The 11,559-nt window shown below is 36.5% G+C and overlaps 1 protein-coding gene and 1 non-coding gene across 3 annotated transcripts; one reads left to right on the top strand and one right to left on the bottom strand.

Moving 5' to 3' along the window:
- The first annotated feature begins 4,988 nt into the window (after window positions 1-4,988).
- LOC131319490 (protein YLS7) lies at window positions 4,989-9,029 on the top strand. 2 transcript variants are annotated; one of them, XM_058349750.1, is made up of 4 exons: window positions 4,989-5,295; window positions 5,821-6,475; window positions 6,586-6,860; window positions 8,001-9,029. In XM_058349750.1, the coding sequence occupies exons 2-4, from the start codon at window positions 6,037-6,039 to the stop codon at window positions 8,805-8,807; spliced, it is 1,521 nt and encodes a 506-aa protein (XP_058205733.1). In that variant the 5' UTR covers window positions 4,989-5,295; window positions 5,821-6,036; the 3' UTR covers window positions 8,808-9,029. The 2 variants fall into 2 exon arrangements, with proteins under 2 accessions (XP_058205733.1, XP_058205732.1); XM_058349749.1 differs by having other exon boundaries at window positions 5,112-5,295; window positions 5,689-6,475.
- Window positions 7,351-7,458, bottom strand: LOC131321483 (small nucleolar RNA snoR100). The gene has a single exon (XR_009198528.1). It is a non-coding gene; the product is annotated as a small nucleolar RNA snoR100 (small nucleolar RNA).
- Window positions 9,030-11,559: the final 2,530 nt, after the last annotated feature.

Genomic DNA, 11,559 nt, shown 5'->3' on the forward strand with positions numbered 1-11,559 from the left:
CATTAGTGTAATAGTTTCATGGTATCCTTATAATTTTGAGTTGATTTAGTTAAACTCGGTTATTTTTTATAAACACAAAATAAGCATGCAAGTGTTGTAGTGGCCTTATGAACTAATAGAACAAAATGATTCATATACTTTAATTTATTGCATTGTGCTAGTATACTTTAATTTATGTGCAAATATTTTATATTGAAAAGCAAAAGCTCTACAACATAGTAAGCGTGCGTTTAGATTTTGAAAAAATAATTATTTAATCGGCCCCTCTTGAACCAAAATCTAACTCCATCACTGATCACAATGCCATACAAATGATACAGATTAACAAAACAATTGGTCAAAACACCAATAGATATTGCATGCAAAAGAAAGTAGTACTAGCATCTTTAATTTGAGTGAAGAATATAAGAATCAGAATGACCCGTTAGATTAGATTCATGACCCGTTAAAGATAAGAGCATTTGATTGTTAAATCAGGTTTTTTCTGTCGGCGTTAGGGCCAAAGAAAATTACTACTATTTTGGAAACAAATAGAATTACGAGCCGTAATTGTAAACAAGTTTAATGAGTTGTACAATAAAATTTACTTTTTCGCAATTTCTGTTATATTCATGCTAATCGAACAAATATCTTTTGTTTTGTTTTTTTTGTTTGTGCTTGTTGTTTTGTGTATTGAGTTTTTGTTTTGTTGTATTCGTACAATTATACTTGACAAAATATTAGGAAAGTGTCATTTTTTCCTATGGGATTATCTTCTTCTTTGGAATAAAAATCTGAGGAAAGTGTCATTTTTTCTCTTTCTTGCATTTTTTTATGAAGAAATTAATTAAATAAGCATTCAATTTAGAGGATTTATTGAGGTGTCCATCCTAATAGGTTTGAATATTTATGTTTTCATCCTCAAAATGTAGTGTTGCCCCATTACACTCCTAATTATATATACTTATTAATATAGATATTGTGTATTGAATATTTTGAAACCGTTATGCATAACCTTAATTTTTGGAATTTGGTTGAGGTGATAATATAATTTTCTAAAAAAATAGAGTATTCGAATTAGAGATCTCTCTCTCTCTCTCTCTCATGTTTCTGATGAGAGCCATGATGATCACAGCCGTGAGCCGTCGCACTGATCTTGCGTATGGTGAAAGCTTGTAGAGAAGTTACCTTCTTCCTCAGTTGGTAGAGCAGACGAACATTTTATTTGGTGAGAGTTAAAAAAAGGGTAAAAAAGAGTGAATGATATGATAATTTATCGCTATATAAATAATTAGGAGTATCAAGCAGGCAACACCACATACTATTCCGGAAACCGCTATATAATTAGTCCCCGTAGATATTATTCAATAGTTGTAGCTTGTCGGTAGTTGAAGATATTAGAAATGGGCTGTTCAAAAAAGAAGAAGAAGATATTAGATATGGAACGCTTATCCTTGTCAACAGAAAAGGAGAGAACAAAAATTCATCCTCGAGAAAAGAAAAAAAAAAGAAAGAAAGAAGGGAAATAAGCCGAGAAGATCCTTGTAAACTGTAAATGGAACTCCAATTCTTAACTTAAATAAAAATAAAATAAAATAAAATAAAAATATTTGCACACAGCCACTTCATTGCTACAACAACAAATCCCAAAGACTGCACTGAAATCCTGAAAAGCTAATTAAAGGGGGGGTAACCCACGTTCAAATCTTACTGCAAAGTACTGTGTTTTAGACTAACAGAGATGTCCTCAACTTCTCTGCCTTCCAACCCTCATTGATCTTATCAATGAATTCTTCAACTCTTCTCCTCAGCTCGTCGTCGTCATTCTCTTTCTCTTCATCTGCCGTAGCTTTCTCATCGTCAGTAGCCTCGCTAACGCCTGTCGACGATGCATTGTGTTTGTCCAGTAGTACTGAACATGTAGTTTCTAGTCCTCCTTCTGCTTCATTTCTGCTTCTAAAAGTAAATGGTGGGGGGGAAATTCCACTTGAGTACTCTTGATCACCGGATTCCGAGCCGGGCTTCGATCCGCCGACGAGTAAAACGGCTATGATCAAATTGCAGAAACAGAAGATTACGAGAGAATTAGAAGCGGCTAGAGTGATCAACTCAATTGTGGAATTCAACATGGCTAGAAAGAGCAGAGAAGTTCAATGAAACAAACAAGAAGAGGGGCTTATGGGAAGCTAATTACTCTGTGGAAAGCCTTTATATAAGTCTTGGTTGGTTGTGGAAAAGAGTGCTGGGAAAGCTTTTTGTGAAGGCAAATTCAAAGGCTGGATAATGAGGTGTGGTGTGAAAGCTACTTCAGAGTTGACACATTTTATGATAATAATACAGTATTTTAGTAGTTTTGTTTAAGCAATGTGGGGGCTTCTCTTCATTATTTAATCATAGCCTCCGTGACACCCAAAGCACTTCACATGCCCAATTCCGAGTTTCTTTTCTTTTCAGTTTTTTTCCAGCATTTTTTTTTTCCTCTATTGCTGGAGGGAGTTTGTATTTGGGATTCTCGTTAAAACACTTCCCGAGTTTTGGCTAGAGTCATATAATTCGCGTGCGAAAGTTTTACAGCAAAAATTGAGAAAGCAGTGCGAAAATTGAAGATGAGAGCGCAAGACACTTTTAAAGGATTGTGTGACTAGCTAACTAGCAGCATGAGTCTACGTGTTTTACAGTACACTAGAGTAGAATGGGTAACAACTCCAACATTTTCTTAGAGGAAATGGTAATAATTCAGCTTGTTAACGTACTCAACAAGTGTCCAACTACCAAATAAAGCTGATGATAGGGGGGAAAAAAAACAAAAACAGAAACTACCAAATAAAGCTGATGATCGAAAAAACAAAAAACTACCAAATAAAGCTATCCTCCTGCCTATAAAAGGAAGAGGGAAATTTGTTGACATAGGAGTCATCTTTAACTCGAAGGTTGGTTGCTAATTGCTATTATAAGTTGAAGTTTCAAGGCTAGTCATATTATGTATTTCGAATGAAAAATGCTTGGGACGTACAAATGTTTGCAGACGCATCCGACGGGTGTGATTTTTACGTGTGTTTAGAGTCATTCATTGTGTGTGGTACCACTTGAATCTATTCAAGGTTACCCGCTTTAAACTCTAGAGTCATAATAATTGGGAATGAGCAGAGCTCCAAGCACAAAACTGGTTGTTGTTGTTTTTTTTTTTTAGATGATCAAAATATATTTTAAAGAACTAAGATCGCTTATCAAAGGCCACAAGAGAAGCTAAATCAGGCAGAATACAGGATGAGGGAAGGCAAAAAAATGGTTCTAAAACAAGGATGTTGAATTTTTTTTTTTACATGGCAATCAGAACCCCAAGAAGTCTCGAGTTCAGCCGAGTTAAGCACAACGAAGAAGACGACAAACTTAAAGACCAACTGGATTGACTCAATTAGTGTGAATAACAACCCTTGTAAGGGCAAAAATGTGTTCTAACCAAGAGATAGAGAGACAACAATAAACAAATAGCAACTTTCTGAAAACAAACTACTAGCTATCTCCATCACAATTAGTGGCGGAAGTAGGGACAGGGCAGGGACCGGCCCCCCGAAGTTCTTAAATAGTTTCATCTAATTCTAATAATTTTGGGTTGATTTATTTAAATTCGGTTATTTTTCATAACCACAAAATAAACATGTGAGGCATAATATAATTTTAATGTACAAATATTTTATATTGAAAAGTAAAAGCTCTACAATAAATAGTAAACGTGCATTTAGATTTTAAAAATGATTACTTAATCGACTTTACTCGGATCAAAATTCGACTCCACCACCAGGGGTGGAGTTATGTTGAAGCCCGGGGGCCCCTGCCCCGGCTCCCCGAGCGTTTGAGTTTTAAAATTTTTATTTTATATATATATATATATCTGATTTTGAATATTATTGATAATTATTCGTGTATAATTACTTATAATCTTAATAATTTTTGTTCGATTTGATAAAAAATCGGTTATTTTACATTCTCATTTCTCAATTTCTTTCATAAATAAAAAATAACCACGTGATAGTTTATGTAGCCTAAAGAATCATTTCAATATACAAATGTAATGAATTAAAAAGCAAAAACTTTATGATATTCTTAAGAATATGTTTTGCTAAAAAAAATATGTCTACTAAGTTGGTCCGCGGAGTTAAAATCCTGGCTCCGTCACTGTCCACCACTAATCACAATGCCATGCAATAATACAGATTAACAAAACAATTGGTCAAACCACCAATAGATATTGAATGCAAAAGAAACTGAAGTAGCATCTTTGCGTGAAGAATATAAGAATCAGAATGACCCGTTAGATTATATTCATGGCCGTTAAAGATAAGAGTATTTTATTGTTAAATCAGGTGTTTTTTTTCCTGTGGGCATTAGAGCCAAAGAAAATTAATTTGAATACAAATAGAATTAGGCTCCATTCCGTGAAATTAGAAAAGTACAAAATCAAGCAAATTTTTGGGTGAATACAAATAGTTTTGGGACAAATTTTTGTAGGGCATTGATTCGTCTCAATGTGAGAAATTGGACAAAAAAAAATTATGACTTTTATCCAAATATTTCTGAGAATATCCAATATAAAGCCTCAAAACCTGACTTTTGGGCATACTTTTCCTATTCTCTCGATACGAACAATACTAAACAAAAATTTATCGCAAAACGGAAAAAATCCAAAAAAACCTTTAGCTCACCCTAAACTGGACTGGGCTCAAGCAGAAACTTCACTGGGTTTCAAATTTCTTTTTTTGGTTTGACAAACTACATAATAAGGGATAACGGTTTTTGAATCTTATCTCTTGATAAATCCTAACTATTGATTTGCTTCATAAATCTTACGGCTCTTCCTCTCTCTCTCTCAAACAATATTAATTACATAATTATTACTAATTAGATCTCACATTGTGTCGTGTCTTCAAGCACGGACACACCCTCGTATACATTAATGGGAGTATGTTACGTTAGCCCCAAAAAAGCCTTCTCCTCGTGAAACTCAAACCGAGGTCGTCAGACTCTTCACGGGGAAGTGAGAGAACCAACTCCACTAGTGCACTAGCTGACTAGCAGTGGTTTCTCTCACTGGGTTCATTAAAACTAGTAAAAAAACTGGTTTTGAGCACCTTAAGGCTTAAACTAGTAAAAATCTGGCATGTACAGAAGAGTTGAGTTGTTTGAGAGTTGACTGGGCTCAACTGAACCAACTACATGTGCATAAACATAGGTGGGCGTCGCCCCTCTTCTTTCTGTTCTATGCGAAATCCGATTACTCTTCTGGAGCTGAATTTTTGTTTGACATTTTTGTGAAAGGTACGTTGTTTCCGAAATATCTCTACATTAAACCTCGTTTATTTTTGCTCCTGCGATTGATTTGGGGAATCCGTATTTGAATTCGTGCATCTTGCTTGGTTTCTGGGACAATGGTGGAAACGGAAGAAACAATGCAGCTTTCATGTGTTTGCGTCGTTTTGGATTGCATTGTGTTGAAGCAAAGTTTCTAGCTTTTCTCCCTATTATGCGTTTAGTGTTGGTTCTGTGTGTGAGTGACAGTGTGTGTGTGTGTGAGAGAGAGAGAGAGAGAGAGAGAGAGAGAGAGAGAGATTGTGCGAGCGTTTCAATTTTGTTTCCCTGATTTCTTTGCGTTCACAATATCTAATTGGTTGGAATTTTTGTGGGCATCTTTTATTGTTTTTGTTTTTACAGTAATACACCACTAGATTTGGGGTGACTTACAGAATAAAGTCTCACATTGCTTGGGTCTGGAATGGCGATCGCTTAATATGGTGTTGGGATCTCTCCACATTAATTTTAAGCTTTTTACTGATTCGTTTGTAGATTCTTGGTGGAAGCAGTTATGGAAAGTACTACGAATCACTGTAGTTGTTTGGGAATGAAAGCTCAGAGCGAAACCGAAGGAACTTAAAGATCATACTCCTACTTATTTACAGTAGTTCCTAGTATACATAATATTATCTGTTGTAGGGAAAAGGGGTCATAGGAAAGGCAGTTTTCAGAATCCCCCATGTTTTATGTGTGAATACTGGAGAAGCCATGAATTTAGCTTCACATAAAGGAGATTCACCAATAGTTGCCTATCCAAGGACCCTTTCGTTGATTGTTGCTTCAGCTTGTGGACTAGTAGTCATTCTAGCTCTCGCTTCACTGCTTCTTGTTTCACAACCAGTTGGGTCTACCATTCGTGTATACTTCTATGGAATCGACCATTCGAGTAATTTTGATTCATTGTCTTGGGGCAACCCAACACTTCATGATTCGCCCAATGATGCCAATGAAGAGAGGACAAACATTGTGGCTCAACAAGGGGAAGAGGCCTCTGAAAATTCTACACTTTTCAATGTTACGGAGGATGTTGAAGACATTGGAACAACTCCCCCAGGTTTAGTATATAGTTCTGATGCTATGCAGCCAGGACTTGATGCTTCATCTTTATCTCCTGCACCTGTAAATCAGAGTGGTTCAGCTGATTCAGGTACCTCCAAATATTTTTATTTCCTCTGAATCATATTTCTAAACTCAATTATGTCAATTTTTACTTCGCATGGCTAAAACTAACTTGAGGTTTCCTTGATAAATATGTAGGTTGTGATTTGTATCATGGAAAATGGGTGTATGATTCATCTGGATCACTATACACGAATAACTCATGCCCCGTCCTGCCGCAAGAACATAACTGCCAGGGAAATGGGAGGCCTGACAAAGGCTATGAAAATTGGCAGTGGAAGCCTGCCAAGTGTGACCTCCCCCGATTTGATGCAAAGAAGTTTTTAGAGTTGATGAGGGGGAAGACATTAGCTTTCATCGGCGACTCACTTGCTCGGAACCAGATGCAGTCACTATTGTGTATCCTCTGGCAGGCAAGTATTGTGCATACTTTGGCAGATGGAGTTACCATTTGTGCATCCTTTGTGCGTCTTTAGCTTTCTAAAATGATGAAGTTCTATCAATGAACCTTGCTGCTATTAGTTGGTGTTTATTTTTTTTTAGTGGTGGCCAGTGCCTCAACAATATTGTGACAACGGATGTTTTTCTCCGAATTTGACTCTTCGTCTGTATGAGTCACAGAATTTCCATCCTGCTTGATAATAAGGCCAGATGCATGTTTGCTCTTGAGCAACTATGCCTCAAACTAGTGGGCCTTGGTTGCCTTTATGTTACTCTCTTATTGGTTATCCACAACAACAACAATAATAGAACCCATCTAGTCCCCAGTCATTGGGGGTTTGGACGGGGGGAGGATTGAAGACAGACCTAACCTTTGGCAATATATGCACAAAGTGACTGCTTTCAGAATACCATTGAAACAGTGGCCCCCCTATACCTCCAAGAACCGAGGAGCCGAAGGGACGTTTTGCTGTGGAACCATGCCCCCAAATCAAAGCAGGTAGGCATCAGAGAGGACATGCCTAGAGACCCAAATTAATTTTTGTGCACATTACCATGCTTTCTTCATTCATAGTCTAATTTTCAAAATATCATGTCTTAGATAGGAGCATTGTTTTTTTCTTTTCTATTGCTGTCAGTTTGAAAGATTTCGCTTATCTAGCCTCTTTCTTTCCCTTTTGACCATGAGGGTGGTCATGTAATTTGATTATTTTAGAAAGAGTTGGTCTTTTTAGAGGCAGAACTTTACGCAGAGTTGACGAATTTTGAATTCATAAGTTGATACAAAGATTCTTCGGCTTGGTTCAGTATAGCCTATGGCTGCATGTATGATAAGATTGATGTCAATCTTGAAAAACGTTCGTGCCTCTTCTGGTTGTATCACCCACTAGTATTCGTGGAATGAAGATACAGGATCAATGCATCACGCCTATCAAGTGATCAAGATCTTCCCCTTTTCATACTTTTTGTGTAGTTATTTGGCCTCTGGCCATCAAATGGAAAGGAGGCATAGTCTCTGTCCAACAGTCGGCCTGAAACTTAATCGACTAGCTATCAAGTTTGTATATTCCTTACATCTTATGATTATTTGATGGATGTTGGCAAATTTCCAGGTTGAAGTTCCGAAAAAACGAGGGAAAACAATGCATCGCTACTTTTTCAGATCAACGTCTACAATGATTGTCCGAATATGGTCCGAACGGCTGCTCCACCAAACGTCCAAGCCATTTGATATTGTTCCAGAGGGTGTGGTCAAGGTCTACCTCGATGCACCAGATGAGGTCATCATGAATCTCATCCCTAGTTTTGACGTGATTGTCCTTTCATCCAGCCACTGGTTCACGAAGCAATCCGTCTATATCTTGAACAACGAGATTGTGGGAGGACAGTTGTGGTGGCCGGACAAGTCTCGCCCTATGAAGGTAAACAACGTTGAGGCTTTTGGAATATCCGTGGAGACAATTCTCCATGCCCTGGTTACACATCCGAATTACACCGGTCTGACCATTGTTCGTTCCTATTCGCCCGATCATTACGAGGGTGGGGCCTGGAATACGGGAGGATCGTGCACAGGAAAAATAAAGCCTGCTTTAGATAGTGAAATAGTCGAAAATGGATATACGAATATAATGCACGAGAAACAGGTGATGGGTTTTAACCGTGCAATCCGGAAGAGGACGAACAGATCGAAACTGAAGTTGATGGACATTACGGAAGCCTTTGGGTATCGCCATGATGGGCATCCCGGTCCTTATAGGGATCCCGACCCGAACAAGAAAACCAAACGTGGGCCGGATGGGAAGCCCCCGCCGCAGGATTGCTTGCACTGGTGTACGCCAGGTCCAGTCGATACATGGAATGAGTTGATGCTTGAAATAATTAGGAGAGAATTTGAGGGTAGCCGTAGCCCCTATCCTTGAGAGTTTTTGGGTGATTTGAAAGGTGTATTTTGTCCACGAAAAGCATGGAAATTTATGGCTATGTTTAGCTTAGTCCTGTTTCTTTTAAGAGGGAGATACTAGTTCATAGAGAAAACAAAGAGTTTAACTTATACAGGAAAGTCACAACAAGCTTATTATCTTGTTGAATTATAGATTGCTAATTTTATTACCAGATATGTTAAAAAGTTCTTTATTCAGCTCCATCTGAGTGTCTAGTCTATCTTACATTTGTTCCAAGGTTCCTATTTCCATCAGAAATCTATTGGGTGCTTTTGGGGCGGTTGGTGCCTTAACTCCCCTTAGCACGACACAACTTTGTGAAGTCCTTCGCCAAATGCATAAAGCTCACACGAATATGAGATTTGGCGTACTGTTGGGGAAATCACTTAACCGTACCCCAAGACCACTGATTAATTTCTTGCATCCCACGTAAATTAAGTACTCCCTTTGTGATGGCTATATATAAGATGTCCGTCCATTGACCATATTGCTCTTAATTCCATCACATCAGTTAATTATATATTTGAAATGGTTAGTAGGCCGTACTTAATCTTCATTATGACTTCATAATTCTTTAGACTCTATTCTGATACAAGGAGTATATGGCAATTGAAGGATGAAGATGTCTAGGATCGATAATCAAACTAAACCAAACCAAATCAAGTGATTGATTCAAGTCGTAGCTACCAATCAATTGTTTTCTCCATTAAAGTCTATCAAGGACATTATGCTCCGTGAAATGCCCTAACATAACTCTATTTGTAATTAGATTCGTGTCAAAAAGATTCAAAAAATTTCCAACAAGGTTTTTTTATGTGCTGATCAAGGTATTGAATCTCGTACCGTACTAGCCGATACATTGACCAAATTAATCCATTACCCTACGCCTCTAATTTCGTTCTAGCTCAAATACTGATCGTTATTTGTAAGTACTTGCAATACTGTACGATATACCGGACTAATTTTAAATTTTGTGAAATAACAATAATTGCGATAAATTCAAAATAATACTGGATATCTCATCGGTATCGACACATACTGTATCTATACGAAAACTAATACTCTAACTGATACGGTATTCAAAACTTTGGTGCTGATTATCTATCACCTAATGCACAACTCGATAAGAAGAGTAGAAATAATCTATTCCATATAGTTAGGTTGAGTTCTGCTACAGATTTTTTGATTTTTTCTTGTTTTGTCCTTATCCAAACAAAATTTTGCGTTTCTTAGTTTTACATCTAATTTTTGTGGGATGAATTTAAAAAGTAAAAATATTACTTTCACCTAAATATTTTTTTGAAATATCCAATATAAAGCCAACAAAACCGGCTTCATACCTAAACTAACACAATCTGTTTTTTATGAGAGCTGTTAATCGCCCATCTCGTGTCAGGGCCCCCCGACACGGGCTCTCTCCATTTTCCCCTTTTACCCTCACTTTCACCTGCATTCTCTCTCTCTCACTTCAGTCTCACTAACCCTTATTTTATTTTTTGTTATAAAATTTTAAATTTCACGTATTTATTTTTAATAAATTATATATTTTTGAAATCTACTCAACGAAACCTATCAAACGAGCCTAATATTGATGGTGAAATAATGCAAAACTGGAAAACTATATTTTTGTGATAGTTTAAACTGTCTAAAAAGATTGAAAAACTATATCTCTTAGGGTTAATCAACGAGAGCCCTAAAGCCAAAATTTAATTATGACCATTTAGGATAAAATGATCAAAAAATAAAATCTTTCCACCGGTTCAAATGGATTGAAATTTGGAACATGTAATTTTTTAACCATATTATCTCTTTGTTTTTAATTTTTTGGGCCAAATATATTATCTCTTTATTTTTATTTTTTTTCCTTTATTTTTTTTAAACTTCTATATTTAAGTTTTCAAATAAATTATGTATGTTGAATCCACTTAAATTTACTTTATATTTTTTTGAACAGTTAATAATGCAAACTAAAATCAAACTTCATTTAATTATAATTGAGTATATAAAATCAATACATGAATATAAATAAATACACAAATTTAGTCAATATTTTTCGCCAAATTGTGGTCATCGTCCCGGCGAATCTATCTGCATTACTTCGTACCACAATTGGAGGCATACTTCATAAGGATGAGCCCCATCTGCGTGCTTCATCTGATGCATTTGGCCTCCACCATATGATGATGGGTGGTACAGGGTAATGAGAGTATAAAAAAATATGCACGAAGTGATTGCCATTAACATGACCAATAGCTATATGTTTGGGCGCTGCGAATAGAACTGGATGGGAGCTCAACGGTAAGTGAGTGAGAGAACTTGAAGCAATCATATCGAATGTATGCAGCATAACGTGTATGTTGATGCGATGACAAGTCCCAATAGTATAGAATCCATCTAATGATCCTCTGGTGTCGATGGTTGGAAGCAACGAAGTCTTTGTAGCACTTGGTATATATAATCACATTTTGGATAAAGCTGATCGTACGGCCCCCAATTTTGTTCAATCTCTTGCAAGTTTGAACCAATGGTCATAATTAAATCTTTTTTGAACCAACATAATTAAATCTTTTTTGAACCAACAGGCAATTTTGAATCAATGCTTAATTTTTTTAACTTTAGATGGTTTATATATTTCAAAATATAGTTAAAAAATTAAGTGTTCTAAATTTCAATCCGTTTGAACCGGTGGAAAGATTTTATTTTTTGATCATTTTATCCTAAATGGTCATAA

The sequence above is a fragment of the Rhododendron vialii genome, chromosome 3a (genome assembly GCF_030253575.1).
Source record: "Rhododendron vialii isolate Sample 1 chromosome 3a, ASM3025357v1".
Lineage (NCBI taxonomy): Eukaryota > Viridiplantae > Streptophyta > Magnoliopsida > Ericales > Ericaceae > Rhododendron > Rhododendron vialii.